The 17,114-nt window shown below is 40.8% G+C and overlaps 1 protein-coding gene across 3 annotated transcripts in view; it reads right to left on the bottom strand.

Annotated features, from left to right (window-relative positions):
- OSBPL10 (oxysterol binding protein like 10) overlaps nt 1–17,114 on the bottom strand; it is a 375,172-nt gene that overhangs the window by 151,352 nt on the left and 206,706 nt on the right. For all 3 annotated transcript variants that reach the window (XM_068558344.1, XM_068558342.1, XM_068558343.1), the window contains exon 4: nt 2,095–2,286. In XM_068558344.1, the coding sequence (XP_068414445.1) occupies nt 2,095–2,286 (192 nt within the window). The remainder of the gene's footprint in view (nt 1–2,094; nt 2,287–17,114) is intronic.

Below are 17,114 nucleotides of genomic sequence, written 5' to 3'. Positions count from 1 at the left end.
GTCTCTAAAGTACTTGCAAAATATATATGCAATGAGGTTTACATAACAGCGACATGATGGTATTGCGGTTTTCCTGTTTTTTTTTTTTTTAAAGTCCTTATCTGTTGGAAAAATATTGAAACATTTACTGGCAATGATAAAATATTTAAGATTTCCTTAAAATACTCAACTCACCCCAAAGAAAGGGATGGGGGAAAATAGATGAAAAAAGAACAACAGAGGGTTGGAATTACTTAAGTTGGGTGATGGGGACCATTATTCTCTTCTGCTTTGTGTACATTCAAAGTTTTTCCATAATAAAGCTTTTTGAAAAGGTACCATGACAAGTGAAAAGCCATATATACATGTGCACCACAATCACTGCTCGTGTATCATCCAAGGTAGCGAAATTAAGCTCATAGCCAAACAGTTTTTGTTTTGTTTTTTTTTCACATCAGGGTGACTATCTCAAAGGGAGCATCCGACTCTGTACCTTTTCTTTATTAGGCAATAAAGAGTATGTGCATGTGTAAATCTATCCAAAAATGTCTTTCATATGCATCTACAGATCTGAGTCAGAAGACTTCAGATTTTCTGTCCTGGGCCAGAATTAGAACAAGATAGCCAGCTGACACAGCACTACTTGGCTCGCGACATTTAAAAAATAAAACAAGATGCATGCTGATTCAAGTCACAGCAAGACCCTATTCTGGGAGCCCCATTCTCCTGCTTGACAAGGAGTAAGGATTCTGCTACTTCTTTAAGAGGACAAGCTGGTGCCTACACAAGTCAGCTGCAGGGCAAAAAGCCTCAGCACTCAACACAAGTTAGAAAACTAAGATGAAGATCATTTATTTTATACAATTTTTTTAATTTAAATTAAATTAAAATTTTTTATTAATTTTTACTGGAGTATAGTTGCTTTACAATGTTGTGTTAGTTTCTGCTGTATAGCAAAGTGAATCAGCTATACGTATACATATATCCCCTCCTTTTGGATTTCCTTCCCATTTAGGTCACCACAGAGCATTGAGTAGAGTTCCCTGTGCTATGCAGTAGGTCCTTATTAGTTATCTATCTTATACATAGTAGTGTATGTATGTCAATCCCAATCTCCCAATTCATCCCACCCCTCCTTCCCCCCTTGGTATCCATACATTTGTTCTCTACATCTGTGTCTCTATTTCTGCTTTGCAAATAAGTTCATCTGTACCATTTTTCTAGATTCCACGTATAAGCGATATTACACAGTCTGTTCTTGGCAACAGTCGCAAAGGATGATACGAATACTAAGGACCTGGGAGCCCCAAACTGATGACTTCCCAGTGAATCAAAAGTAAAACAAAACATAACCCCTAAGGCATACCCAGTGGAAGGGCATTCATGTACACTATCATATGTGATCCTCAAATCTCCCCTGAGAGGCTGGTAGGGCCTGTGTTATTTCCATTTCGTGGATGCAGAAACTTGGGTTCCAAGCTTTAAGGCAACAGAGTCTTCTGCTTCCAAGGACAGTGCTCTTTTCACTGCCCCACACCTCCCTGGAGTGTATATGTGATGGTGAGAGCAGGTAAGCATTTCATAAAGTGAAGCAGAAAAGGGGAAACCAGCTTTAGGTCCACCACTTCCTGAGTTTCAAAATGCCCTCAATTATTTCCTAATTACCCTCTTTCTGTTCTTTCTCTTCTCTGCTGTGAGCATGGAGGCCTTAATGAATGGCCCTTCCATCTCCTTCCGTGTTACTATGGGTTGGTGTCCTCTGCTTTCTGAGCTCTGGCAGAGGTCTCCTAAAACTCACTTAACCCAAGAAACAGAAATAATTTTTTTTAACCTTTTTTTTTTTTTTTCATGCGGGATCTTATTTCCCTGACCAGGGATCAACCCATGCCCCCTGCAGTGGAAGCGCGCAGCCTAACCACTGGACAGCCAGGGAATTCCCAGAAATAATTATTTTTTTTAAACCAGGAGGGATTGTCACGGCTGTGTCTGGGAGGTTTGCTTCTGGTCCTCTCTCTCCATCAATCAAGACGGTACAAAGGAAGAGAAGCTGGCAGAGCAACATCACAGCCCTCACCTCCCACAGAAGACTGAACCTAGGAGAAGAACAAGACGTACCTCCCTGACTTCATGAAGCTGGCCGGAATACTGACTCTTGGCTCTTCGGGCGGCAGCAGGCGACTTGTGATGTGTGATTGTGACCACGCCGGGGGCCCCCGCACCGAGGTGTCTCTGGCTACAGGGAGATGCAGAATTGGGTGTTCCATGGGGGAGCAACGTGAGACTTCGGCTTCGGGAGCTTGGAGTCGTCTAGAATAAGCAACAGGCATCAAAACTCAACAACCGACCTGCAGAACACAACCAAGTGTTGGCTTCCATTTATGTTGGACCTCTCAGGCTTTCCCCTTCGTCTTTAGAGGGACGAGGAGCTGGGGAGGTGCCCGGCACTACATGCTCTAATCCCACACTCACTCAGGCCAGAGACACTGTCTCCATTAACTACGCTTCTGGTCTCGCCTCCGGTCATGTCTCCTGCCCCAAAATATGGCCGTGGAGAGCTACTCTGAGGCCCCCAACACCACGGGCTGTCGGGGTGCTGTGCTCCTCTTCCTAAATGCCCTCCCCTCCCGCCGGCAAAGCCAGCTGAACGCTCTGTGCTGCGTGGAGCACCCCCTGTCTGTCTCAGCCCCTCTGTGCTCTTCTTCCACTACATCGAGGTTCTATTCATTGCCCAGCTAAACTTTGATTCTTTCAAACTCATCTTTATATCCCCAAGACCTGGCACATCATGATTGTTATTCATTAAGTACTTAATACATGTTTGCTGCATAAGTGAATGAATGTACCAAGTAATCCACCAATTAATCCCCATTTGTCAGTGCAGTGCTGGTATTTCACCCTATTGTAACATATCAGCCACATAACAACTGAGTATATGATAAGGACGGCATCACAACTTAGTGGAGATGAATTTTTCAATAACTGGTGATGGGATAACTGGGCAGCCAACTGAAAAACAAAGTTGGATTTATCTCTCAGATCACAGACCCCCAAATGGATCAAAGACTTAAGGGAAGAAAAAGAAAAAGCACTAGAAGAAAACATGTAGCCTTGGGGTAGGGAAGACCTAACACCTCCAAATCCAAAAGCCATAAGAGAAAAGTTCAATAAACTTGACACCCTAAAAACTGAAAACTTCTGCACGTGAAACAGATTTTAAAAACCCACTCCCGCCGCTGACAAAGCCAACCGATAAACTAGGAAAAATATTTTCAACCAGTTTCACAGACAAAAGGCTCATCATTCTAATTTGTAAATAGGAATGTAATGCCTAGGAATTAAAAAGAACAACAAACTATTAAAATAGGGCAAGATATGAACAGACAATTCACAAAAAAAAGAAATATAAATGGCCCTTAAATTATATGAAAACATGTTCAACTGTACTCATACAATAAAACCACATTTAAATATTCCATCTTTCACCCACTGGATTGGCAAAAATCCTAAAGTATGAGTACCCAGTCTACTGACAGGACCTTAGAGAGAGGGGTTTGTGGGAGTATAAGGTGGCAGAAAGCCCGAGGAGGGCAATCTGGCGGGACCTGTCCCAGTTACAGATTCGCTTCCCTGCGATCCAGCAATGCCCTGTTTGGGAATGTCTCCTCCATACACCTGCACCCAGGTGGAACGGCATCTGTGCCCAGTAGTCACCAAAGTCACATGTTTAATGGCAAAGGATGGGAAACAATGCAAATGTCCCTCCGTCTAGGACAGGTTAATAAGACACGGCACACCTCCATGACGGAACACGACCAGGACGTAATAGGATCATAAGAAAGGTCTCCGTGAACTGGTCTGGAAAAAGAAATCTCTAAACTATACAGTTAAGTGAAAAAAGCAAGGTTCCTAACTGTTCTACAGTATGCAAAGTTCTGTGTCAAAATGTGGAAAATGAGTGTTTTTATCATTTGTTTATAATCATTGTTTAAAACAAAAAATACTCTAGAAGGATACACATGGAACTCAAAGTGGGCTACTTATTCGTGGAGAAGCTAGGAAGGAGAGAGTAGAAACAGAGAGGGAGGGAGATTGTTCACTGCATAGTTTTCATATTCTTTCATTCTGAACCATGTGACTGGATTATCGATCCAAGATTTTCTACATTCTACACAAAAAGCTGTGTTCTACATGTTTCTACACTTCATTTCAGCTTGAGAAAAAAAGGCAGTTAGATGCTATGCTGGATTCATGCTAGTTTCTCTATTTCAATTATCAAATATTTACCAAATACCTACTCTGTGCCAAGGAGAATATCTGATGTGTGATGTCAAGGTGAAACATGAGATGTATGAGGCCATCTTTCACCACAGATGTTTATACTACTGCTGGGGATATAAGAGCACAGACACAGAGACAGCGAGACCGACACGCACACGCACACGCGCGCGCACACACACACACACACACACAGAGTAAGGAAGGGCGTGACAAGACGCTAATTTGGCAATACAGCCAGAAAATGTCAAAGTGAAGAAGAGAAAGATCAAGGCGAGCTGATTTCATCACAGGAGACTGTTCTGAGGGCAAAGAATTTGAAGCCTGAGTAGAATTGAGGGAGATAAAGAGACACGGGTGGCGTACAAAGCAACCCAGACAGGAAGTTCAAAGCCTCCAGCCTTGGATAACAGTCACAAGTCTAAACATTGTTAAAAGTTAATGATCCACAATTTTGCAAATCTCCAAGGGGTTGGGGAGCAGGGTGGGAGCCAGGGTAGAAATCAGAATTTTGTGTTAGCCTGTAGTACCACGGTAGCTTGTAAATTTCTCTGGATGTGAACTTGGACAGAATTAATAGGAAGACAGATAAAGTCAGGAGGCAGTGTATTGCTTTTAAGTCAGCTTATATACAGGTAACTGGAGAAATCTGTGGTCTAAGAATTAAGCATACCTTGATCACAATGAAATACAACAATCGTCTACTTTCAGCTTCAATCTTTTCCCTTGGAGTGAAGAGGAGGAAAGAAGCTATGCCTTTAATTCTTCAACGACGCAAATTTGCCTAAGCATTAATCTACTGAAATACATTTTGTTTTTCTGGTTTGTTTGTTTTGTTTTCATTTTCACCAAGAACTTTATTGAACAACGTATTCACCCTTTGGTCCACTCTGAAATACATTTTGATTGTTTGGGAGCCTTATTCCAACCCAAGAAAAGGCAGATTTTTTTCACTGGGCTTTGAAGCCAGACAGCCAGGTTTCGCCCGCACCCCCAGCTCTACCAGGTTCCAGCTATGTGGCCTCAAGTGAGTTAAGCTTTCTTATTAAGCATCAATTTCCTAATCTTTAAAAAAGGAATCGTAATATTGACCCTTAAGTGCCATCATGAGGATTAAAGTAGATCATGCAAAAAAAATACTTAGCACAGTGCTTGCCATGCAGGAGCTGCATGGCCAAAGTTTGTTTCTTTCCTTATAGCCCTTAAAACTTGATCGATGAAGGCATTACTGATTTTTAAAATGTTAAGAAGCCGCTTAGCACAAAATTGTAAGCAGTCACTGACCTGCTCCTTATTTTCCACAGGGTCAAAGTCGTGATGAAGCCCAAAATGTAATTAAATAATTACTGGAGAACCTACATGGTCAGCAAGACTGTAGAGGGAACCACACTTCTAAATTCTAAGCAGAATGAGAACCCATCAGAAATCAGAAAGGAAGACCTCTCTGGTAAGGGGCGCCTTTGCCTGAAGGACTATCATGTAAACGACAATAAATCAGGAAAGTCACCCAGGAGCCAAAGGATTCTGCTGTGGATGTCTAACCCCACGCTCATTACTTGATGGCTGTCACTTGAATTCACAAGCAGTAAATCTGAGTCGAAAAACCTTTAATTTCCCATTCACTGTATGTTTCTCATGGTTTAATTCGCACTCATGTCTCCTCTCAGGGCAAATATGAGCAAAACAAGTCTCTCTCTTGATAAATCCCATAGGTCATCAGGCACCCGGAGAGAAAGGCAGAAAAGGCAGCAAACTGCAACTACTACAAACAAGCGGCTCTTTCCAAAAGGTGGCCTGTCGAAAATGTCCAGGTTGTGTTTGAAAATTACACTTAGGGGGACTTCCCTGGTGGTCCAGTGGTTAGGAATCGGTCTTGCAATGCAGGGGACACCGGTTCGATCCCTGGTCGGGGAACTGAGATCCCTCATGCTGCCACTAGTGGCCCCCGCTAAGCCCACGCTCCACAACTACTGAGCCCATGCTCCTCAACTAGAGAGAAAACTGCACACAGCAATGACGAGCCCGCGTGCCACAACTAAGACCTGACGCAGCCAAAAATATATAATTAATTAATTAATTTAAAAAAAAATTACACTTAGGGAATTCCCTGGCGGTTCAGTGCTTAGGACTCTTTCACTGCCAAGGGCGCGCGTTCAATCCCTGGTTGGGGAACTAAGATCCTGCAAGCTGCGTGGCACAGCTACATTGAAAAAAAAAGAAAATTACACTTAGATGTCATACACAAACCTCTCTGCTACTAATTTAAAACAAAATATTATCAAAGTTTGAGGAACAACATGTCAAGGTTTTGCTCCAAATATTGACTTCAAGGGAGCAACTAGAAATGCCAAGTGTGCCATCTGCAGAAAATTCTGAGGCAAGAGTAACGGCTCCTACCCGGGAGTGAGATCCACTCTTTACTTAGGAGAGTCACCCCCTGTGCCCCCTCCCTCAGCAAGTAGCAGTAGGTAAGTGGGGTTCCTGCCTGACAAATGGGGTGATGCCAAAGAAGAGAACAGGTAGCAGGTAAGACACAGCACAGATGCTCAGACCCCGCCCAGGATTCCACCTGTAATCAGGTGTTATATTTACCAACCTCTTGGTTTTTCCCTTCTTTCTTCCTTGGATTTCTACATTTCCCAAGGTTTCAAGGCAGGGACACACAGACATCCTTTTTGTATTTACTGGCCCAAACTGTCATAAAGGAAAGGTGTGACTGGAAAGGGAGACGCGGCACTAGAAAGAATATATCCAGCAGGGAAACCAAGCAACAAGCTGGAGAGAGACAGTCTAGTCTGGGAAGCTTAGAACAGAATCACGGGACTACCGTCCAGAAGAGCAGCAAGAGGAGATGATCTAGTCCCACAGGACAGTGTGGGTGAGTGGTTAAGACCACGGTTTCTCAAGTTGACGGCCTGGGTTCAAATCTGCGCTCTGCCACTCATGAGCTGTGTGGCCTAGTAAAGTAATGTGGTGTTTTAATTTCTAAAATGCTAATATTACCTCATGGGTTGTTGGAGAGTTACATGAAAAGAGATAGGTAAAGCACATGCCATATAGGAAGCATGCAATAAATGTCATCATTATCATTCAAAAATTAATAAAAATGAGGCCTTTGGGTACCGAGTAGGTGAATGATTGTTAAGTGGGCCCAGAGTCAAGTATATGGATTTAAAGGTTGTTTTCATCCAAGTGCCTTAAGCAGACATAGCCTTACCTTAACTTCCTTAACTTACAAAAAAAAAGAAGGTAAATTAAGAGTAATCATCCTAATTACTAAAAAAGTTTGCTTCAGAGAAAAAAGTACAAAGTACATTTACTATGATTGCACGTCTTTGAAAACCTATCTGTTGTAGAACACGAAGTGCCTGTAGATTGCTCCAATGATACATGGGTACCAAAAGCAAAGAATTAGTATAAATAAGTAATGAGCAATTTCCCATTAGGATTTTGGAATAAACAAACCCTCAAACTGAAAAGATCATCAGCTGGTCATAAAAACGTCTTAAAACTTGTATCAAAAATTTATAATTAAGCTTGCTGCAGCTGAAATTAAAAAGCTGAAAAGGAGTAGGGGAGGGGAATATCTTAAATATACATTCATGGCAACTGCTTCTGTAGAAAATTTTTCTGATGGGAAAAATTGCTGAGAGTCAATTATAACAGCCTTCAAATGCCATATAATTTTGGTGCATATTTTCCTCACTTCCTTGAATTCTTTCACAGCAACGGGAAAAAAGACACTATATTTCAGAATAAAATAGCCCAGGGGAGGCAGAAAAATCAAACCGGCCTGGTTATGTTTTGTGAAAAATAAATTCAACTGACTAAAATCATTTCATCACATTCCTTCTCTCTCCTCTAAAAAAACAAATTAATATGCCATTTCTAAAGATGTGAAAGCTAATCATAAAAATTGTGGTTTATTCCTTTTCTTCCAAAAGGAAACATACCTCAAAATCAACCAAAAGGGAAAAGCATAACAGTTTTTAAAATATTACATTCAGGGCCTTAAAATTATTCAGATTTTTGTTTTCCTGGCGGTCAACATCTCAATAAAATGTGGCTTTTTTTTTTTTTAATGTGGAGTGTTTTTAAAATGAATCTATCCTACTATTTTGCTTAATAGCTTCATATAAACCTTTTCTTTTGCCCTGCTTTTTATTTGTTTGTTTCTGCTTTTTAATATTCTGTTACCTCAGCTTAAAACAGACCTAAAGTAGAAATAAATTTTTTTAAACTGGGACATTTTCCAAGTTCACTGCCATGATTAACTTCTCAAAATTATACTCAGCTGTCTCTACTTTTCCAAATTCCTGTCCTCTTACAGAAATAGGAGTTTCAACTCTAAGTTACCAAGCCTAGGAAATTTCTTCCATTGTCATCTGTGAATCTTGAATACACCTTAAACACTTTTCACTAACTTTATACCAAGATTCTGTTAAAATACACACAAACATGTCTGCAAAAGAAAAATCGTGGTTTTCCCCAGAGAGGAAGGCTCTAGCTTGCTTCTAAACATATCATCCTGATTATACATGCAAATGCTAGATCTCTGAAAAATCAGGGCAAGCAAAATGCATATATTTCCATTTCCTGCAAATAGAGGGATAGAAATCTTGACATTTTCAGCTTGCCTGTTCTCCCAACATTTTCAGCCACCAAATAAATTCTGCTGACTCTTCTCTAACAGCTAATCCAATTGCTCCAGAATCCCTAATGCATACTCTGGCCCAGCCTCTGTCCAGGTCAAGTTGAAGGTCCCAAAAGGGCTGAAAGGGACTTCCCTGGTGGTCCAGTGGTTAAGACTCTGTGCTTCCACTGCAGGGGGCACAGGTTTGATCCCTGGTCGGGGACTAAGATCCTGCATGCCCCATGGCAAGGCCAAAAACAAAAAACAGAAGACAACTGGGCTGAAAGCACTGGTCTCATGCACTTGGCATATCACACACTACTATTTTTTCCCACTTCCCCCAGCTTCCGCCATCTTGCAGATCCACCTAGAAGTGGTCATGTGCAATTTTAAAACCTTCCACACACCCACCCTCTCAGCTCTTGCACCTTCTATCCACATCCTTTACTTGGGACCTTGTGATTCCACGTACCAAGACTCCTTTTCGATGCTTTATTCTAAAAGCGTGAAGGCTCCCTCTTTCTATTGTCCTGCTGTGGAATTACAGAATTTTAGAGCTAGAAGAAATCTCAAGTCTAGTCTTCCCACTTTATAAATCTAAAAACTACAGCCTCAAAAAGATAAAATGAAATATACCAAAAGAGGACCCAAATTACGAGCCTCAGTCAAGATTTAACTAAAAAAGCCTGATGAGAGACTCAGGCCCTCCAGCTGGTCCTTCTCAATTAAATGAGGACTGAAGTCATTGAAACAGTGTCTGACACAAGGTTGACACTAAAACATTTGATAGAAAGGATGAAAGCTGATACCAGTTTATCCATTTTCACCTTTCCTCTTGCACATTCACCTATCGCAAAAATACACATGCAACACTCCTTTGAAAGCAGGATAACTGTACTATATTCTCTTAGAACTGCAGATCCTCAAAGAAAATCATTTTATTTTATATATGTTGTTTGTAAATAACATGAAACAAAGACTTTTTAATGCTGAATAGCTGTTTCAATAGGAAAAAAACAACTCTGAAAACAAGGACTAGAAAGAAGTTGATTTAACTTAGTTATGTTAGAGCAACCACCAAAAACCCAGAACAACCACCAAAACCCTAGGGCAACCTCCAGACTTAATACAGAAATTTTAGTTTCACTGCTTTTAGTTTTAGAAACAAGATAAGGATTCCAATATCATCACTGTTTAACACAGTACTAGAGGCACTAGCCAACAAAATAGGAACAAAAAAAGAAAAAGAGGTAGAAGGATAAGAAGTAACAAAAATGTCATTGACTGTAGGTGTGACCATTTTACAAAAAAATAAAAAGAAAGCACACTAGTGAGTCCAACAAAGTTGCCACATATATGATGAACTTAGAAAGGTCAACAGCCTTCCTCTGTATCAGCAATAACCAACTAGAAAATACAGTAGAAAATAAGATATTCAAAATAACAATAAAACTATGATGTACAGGTATTAATCCAATAAGGAATACAGAAGACTTTTGTGGAGAAGATTTTTTTAAATCTGTGAAAATAAATCAATGAGGAATTGAGAAGATGAAGGCACACCCAGGTGAATGAATTGGACAAGTTATTATAAAGATGTCATTTCTCCCGAATTATTATATAATTGTTCTAATAAAAATTCCAGTAGGATTTTTTGAGCAACTCAACAAATTTATTACAATATATAAATAGGAGAATAAAGGTCTGTGAAGAGCCAAGTTAATTCAGAAAAAGGAGAGGGGCTCACCCTCCCACCAGATACAAGTACTAACAAACAACAAAGCCACGATGACTATATGGTATTCATGCAGGAACTAGCAATTGGACTAAAAACTAGAAAAGAGGGTGTGAGAACATGTTAAGTATATAGGAGAACTTGGTATATTACAGAGGCAGCACCATAAACCAGTGGAGAGAACAAATGCTATTGGGAAAAGCAAAAATATTGCTGGCTTTCTGTCTTACAGGATATACAAAGGCAAAAATCTAAATGTAAAAAGTAAAACTACAAGCTAACAAAAGAAAAGGTAGGAGAAAAGTTATGTAACATGCAGAAAAGCATTTCTTAACCAAGACTAAAAGTGTAAATCACAAGTTGAACAATTTGATGGATTTGACTACATTGTAAGTAAGAGTTTCTATTCAACAAGGACACTGTAGACAAAAACCACAAGTGTGTAGAGACTTGGAGAAGACAGATTAATATCTAGAATATAAAAGGAGCTCCTAGAGAAAGAAGTCAGAAAACACAGCAAAAAATACGGGCAAAGGATAAGAATAGGCAATTTACAGGAGATTCAGGAATGGCTAATAATATATCAAGGTAATCAGAGAAATACAAATTACAATCACCAGGAGATTGTATACCCACCAGATATGCCAAAATTAAAGAGTAAAACATCCCCAAATAATGGCAAGGATGCAAAGATACTGGAACCCCTTGCATTGCTAGTGAGAGGGTAGACTGGTGCAGCCATTTTGGTAGCAGTAAAGCAGAATTTAGTGAAAATATATATGTATGTTCCCTATGGTCCTCAAACTTTCTGCCGGGCAGGTACCCAACAAATATGCTCCCAGACACATGTATACAGAGGGATAGATACAAGGATGCTCCCAGGTGATGAAGGTGGGGAGTTTGAGGCAATGTAGGTGGACAGAAGTAAGAGTCTGTATAAATAAAAAGTAGACTCTTCATACAATAATACACATGCATCAGTTAGAAGTCATGACTTAGAGGTATGTAGAGCAATACTGATAAACATACTGCTGAGTTAGAAAAATTTAAGAAGAAAATAATAAGACCAGCAGGACAATACCACTTAGGTAAGTTCAAAACGCATACACAAGGCAAACAAAGACACGTAACGTATGCCAGGAATTAATGCTGACAGGGGAATGGGAGCCAGGAAAAAAGAAAAATAATTATAAGAGTTTCTTAAAAAAATTTTTAAGAGAAGGACTTGTTTGGACTGATGAGTTTACCATGATCCAGTAATGACGGTTATAAATTTAATTACAAGTATATTTATAATAGTTAACACTTACATGACACCCACTATGTGCCATGAACTGTTTTAAGTATTATATACACACCTTAAATCATTTTTATAATTTATAATAAAAGATTTAATAAATCTTTAAATAATGTAAATCTTTAAAATAAAAATTTATAATAAATCTGTATGATACCATGAGGTAGATCTATCGTTTCCATTTCAGAAATAAGACACAGAAAGATTCAGTATCTTTCCTTGGGTCACACAGCTAGTAAACAATGGAGCTGGGAGTCAAGTCCAAGCGAGCTGCCTCCGTGGCCCATGACATTGCACTTGCTAGAGTGATTCACCCACTCTCTTCAACTGAGGTCTGAAAAAGTCACCACAACTCTTTATAACCATAACTAATAGCTTAATTAGCATGTGGAGGGAAAAAAATCCTTTATAATATCAAAGCCCCGTAAGCGTGCCAATTCTCAAATACTCAAACAGTAAGCTCTTTAAGGCGAAAATACATGGATTTAAAGTTTTTTAATCAATTATCCATAATAATAGGGGCAATGGTATATCTACAGATATCAAGAATAAAATGCAGCTCACACCCCTCGTAGCACTTAGTGTGTTTTACCCACGGGTGGTCTGTCCATGCCTCACTGTCCTCCCTAGACTGTGACCTCCTCCAGGCGAGGGACTGCATCCAGCCACTGTGTACCCTGTGGAATCTGACACAGGCCTCACCTCGCAAGTGCTAAGAACGCAGTAAATGAGAGCAATGAATCCCCCCAACCTCAATTTTAACCACTGGTTACACCACTGCTCCCTCCCTGGAAACCTAATTTTTAAAATACCAACTCAAAGGAGAGGGAGATATCCCTCTCCTTTTCCAAGAGGCAGAAGAGTCTGGAAAAGACACACCACCCCCACTTAAGTATACCCAAGCCCGAAATGTCCAAAAAGCAACCTGGTACTGTTTCAACCAACACACATAATTGAGATTCAACAGGTATTTATTGAGCACCTACTATGCGCCAGGCACCGCTCTAGGCAACAGAGATACAACAGTGAACTAAACAGACAAGTATCCCTGTCCTTATGGAAGTGGCATTCTGGGGAGGCAAAGAGACAGATAGACTTAAAATATAAAGTGTTTTAGATAATATATAATAATCTAAAGCAGGAATAATAGATAAAAGTAATACAAAGCAGGGATAGACAAAAGTGGGAGGGCTTACCAATTTTAGATAGGTGGCCAGGGAAGCCCTCATGAGAAGGTGACATTTGATTTAAAGACCTGAGTGAAGCAAAGGAGTGAGCCATGCTCTGACAACTGGGGAACAGCATTCTAGGTAGAAACTCAACAGGTGCAAAGGTCCTGGGACAGGAGTCCACCTGGCGCGTTTGAGCAAGGAGGACAGCATGGCCGGGGTGAAGTGAGCAAGGCACAGAGCAGTAAGAGATGAGGTCAGAGAGGTAACGACTGGAAAGAAGAGCTCCTGAATTAGACATTACAGACAATGGCCAGGCAAGCCAGAGTACCTGGTACAACCTGGGGCTGATTCAGATGCTCAGAAAGATGAGCAAATGAGAACAATGGGTTCCAGCAAGCTTTCCGCCTCAGGGCCATAATCAGGCATTAACTTGTTATTTGCATACAATTTATATATGTCTACATAGCACAGATCATCTCTACTGGATCATTTTCATGGTTAAATTGTAGTGCCCTGCAGATAGGCACTTCATGATTTATTTCCTTCCCTATTTCCTCTCACATCTCAATATCATCGACCTAGAAGATACTTTATGCCAGAAATGAATCACAGAACAAAAGGAGACTGCATGCCAAGGGATTCTATAAATGATCACTCCATAACATGGCAGAAAGGGGGCTCTTATTTTATGTTTAAACTTCCATCACTTACCAGTGGGTCAACCCAGCCACAGGGATGGAAAGTCCAAAGTGCAATTCTAAGACAGAACATTTTAAGAAGCAAATGTGATTTTCCTACAATCAATAACTCATCTCTGACAGACGCACTCCTATCTACTTAGAGATCATTATCTCCTCCCCAAATGCTCAGGCACAAAAGCAGGAAGCTCAAAAGGGCACTCTTACTTGTGTTTCAAAATGCTTCCCACGGAAAAAAAATTAAATCACACCTCTGTCAACATGCCTCAGCTGCATGCAGAATCCTACAGGATCCGTGGAATAAATCCCACTTGAAATTACTTATTTCAAGTTTGATATTACTGATGAAGTTAAGACAGAAATGCAGGATTTGCTAATAACTCAGGGAATCTAGGTAAATAGCACCTTACCAACCCACATGGTGGGAGGTGGGGTAGTAGCAACAGGAAGCTGCAATTTTCCTAAAATTTTATATCTGACCAGAACCTTTGAAGCTATTGATATTTGCCCTCCTCTTTCCTGCTGGACTTGTTATCTGCATGTAACACACACAGGTAGGTATTCTGCACCTACGTAACCCCTCCCTAATTCTCCCTAAGGCAGTCCTTGCCAAAGAGAAACAAACCACAGGTTCACAAGCTTATGCTAAAACTAAGCTAAGCTTATTTTTAAAACACTAAGGAATTTGTGTCTAGGATTTTTAACAATCCAGACACAAGACTTGACAAGTATACAGAGCCAACAAGATTTTTTTTTTCCCCTACAAATGATTTCTGGACCGCAAAGAAAAGAACCTGACTCACTCTCAGATCTCTCAATTTTTATCCAAGAATTTAAGACGGGAGTCATTAGAAGTATAAGTGGTTTAAGGACTAGGCCCTGTCATTCCAATCACTGAAATTTGCAGAAGCTGGCCCAGCAAATGAGTATCTGGCAAAGCAAAAAAGCCCGTAGGACTCCCAGGGGGTGCCAGTAATTTCCATGCAGAAAGTCTGTGGATGGAGTCATTAGAAGCAGCCCAGAAAAGGTTGCAAGTGACCAGCCTGAAGCCCATCTTTTTCTCACCCCAAGAAATGTAAACCGGAGGCCAGTTGTAAATGCCATATTGTATGTGAGGATTTTTGCAATGTCCAACCTTAGGGTGTCAGGTAGCAGAGTTAGAAAAGGTCTCGTGGATGTTCTCAATGTCCTCAATTTAACCAAGTAATTGGATTTCCCACCACTTTCCATTCCTTCCATCCACCATCGAGCACAGCGGGTACAGACTGCTCACGTCTCACAGCCCACCCCCCACCCCCGCAGTGATGCCTGCACACTTCCGCCCACCAGCGGAGCTGGGGGTCCGCAAAGAGCCACGTGGATTTAGTCCCTACTCTGTTGATGCTGGTGTACGCATTCTTTAACGGCCTAACTTACATAGTAAACTGACAAAATGTTAACTACAAAAAATCATTCAAATGTATTGAGGCAGGAGGTAGGTGGGCTCCAGGTTAGGCATTTACAACTGGCCTCCTGTTTACATTTTTTGGGGTGAGAAAAAGATGGGCTTCAGTCTGGACACTTACAACTGGCCTCCTGTTTGCATTTCCTGAGACAGGAGATAGGTGGGCTCCAGGTTAGACACTTACAATCAGCCTCCTGTTTGCACTACGAAATAGAAATAACAACAGAAACAGGGTAAATATCTGGACTTTGTCTCCTGTGGACACTTCAAAATAACAGTCATGGCAGGGACAGAGAGGGGCTAAACCCTGTCTGAGTAAAAGATCAAGAGGTCACATATTTCCCATCCTTAGGGGCAAGGGAGATACTGCACATGTGCAGAAAGGCTCCTCGGGGGTCACAAAGGAGAGGGAACCACCCCATAATACGTGATGTCAAGGCCCCCCATAGGCCTCTGGGCTGGAATCCATCTTGGAAAAAAGTTACACACGCATGTCGGGAAGGGTCCTAGGGCAGGTCACGTGGGGAAAAAGAAACCAGATAATTGGCCAAAGGTTAACAAAGACGCGGAAGACCTGCCCTATATAAATGACTTAACTGCCTCTTCACTGCACTCCTCCTGATTAGGGGGGACGCCCACACCCTTTCACTCCCCGTGTGTATCTCTGCCCTGCTTCTGTCTTAACTGAAACTGTTTCTCTGTGTGCTCCCCCACTTGTTGTGCTCTGTTTCTAATAATAAACTTTGTACCTGTTTTTACAGTTTCTGCCTCCTGGAGAAATGCATTTTTCAATGGAGGCAAGAGCCAGGGGAAATTTGCTTCTAGCCTCTAGCCCTTGCTGGTGTAGTGGCTAGGATTCCTGGTTTTCATCCAGGCTACCCAGATTCAACTGCTGGGAAGCGAACTAGGATCTCACTTCAAGCCACCGCACACTGCTGCCTCGCCAAGATCAGTATGATGAATTCTTTATGAAATCATAAAGTCTCCATGAAACTAAGCTGGATGACTTGGAAAATGTCAATAAAAGTTGAGTTGCTAAAAACTGCTGTTCAGTGAGATATGGTCATGATAACTGTAAAAGACTAGAAACCATTTCGAAAAACCTAGAAGGATTCTGTAACCAGTTTGCCCTGTTCTTTAAAGAAACCAAAACAGAAGATTATAGGTGATACATTACAGATATGCTTTCTACAGGGGAGAAGATGCAGACTTTCCACCAGTAAACCCACGCTTGGTGAAAGGGCCTTGGACCTACCTCTAAAGACTGGTGAGTGAGGGAGAACAATCAAGATGGTGGAGTAGTAGAACGTGAAGCTCATTCCCTCCCACAGAGACTGGTGAGGGAGGATTTTAAGTTAAAATGACACACGTGCTTAAGATTATGATTCCTAGCTTTAGCCAACTGGTTTGTGTTTCTTTTTTTGATACTGTAAATTAAATGTTTTTTTTAATTCAAGGATAGTTAACTTACAATGTTGTGTTAGTTTCAAGTGTATAGCAAAGTGATTCAGTTATATATAAATATAGTATAATATATGTACTCTTTTTCAGATTCTTTTCCCTTATAGATTATTGCAAGATACTGAGTATAGTTCCCTGTGCTATATTGCAGGTCCTTGATGGTTATCTATTTTATATTTAGTAGTGTGTACATAATAATCCCAAACTCCTATTTTATCCCACCCACCCTTTCTCCTTTGGTAACCATAAGTTGGTTTTCTCTGTCTGTGAGTCTATTTTTACTTCATAAATAAGTTCATTTGTGTCATTTTTTAGATTCCACCGATAAGTGATATCATATGATATTTGTCTTTCTCTGTCTGACTTACTTCACTTAGTATGATCATCTCTAGGTCCATCCATGTTGCTGCAAATGGCATT

The sequence above is a fragment of the Eschrichtius robustus genome, chromosome 12 (genome assembly GCF_028021215.1).
Source record: "Eschrichtius robustus isolate mEscRob2 chromosome 12, mEscRob2.pri, whole genome shotgun sequence".
NCBI classification, from domain to species: Eukaryota; Metazoa; Chordata; class Mammalia; order Artiodactyla; family Eschrichtiidae; genus Eschrichtius; species Eschrichtius robustus.
This window is presented reverse-complemented; position numbering and strand designations above follow the sequence as displayed.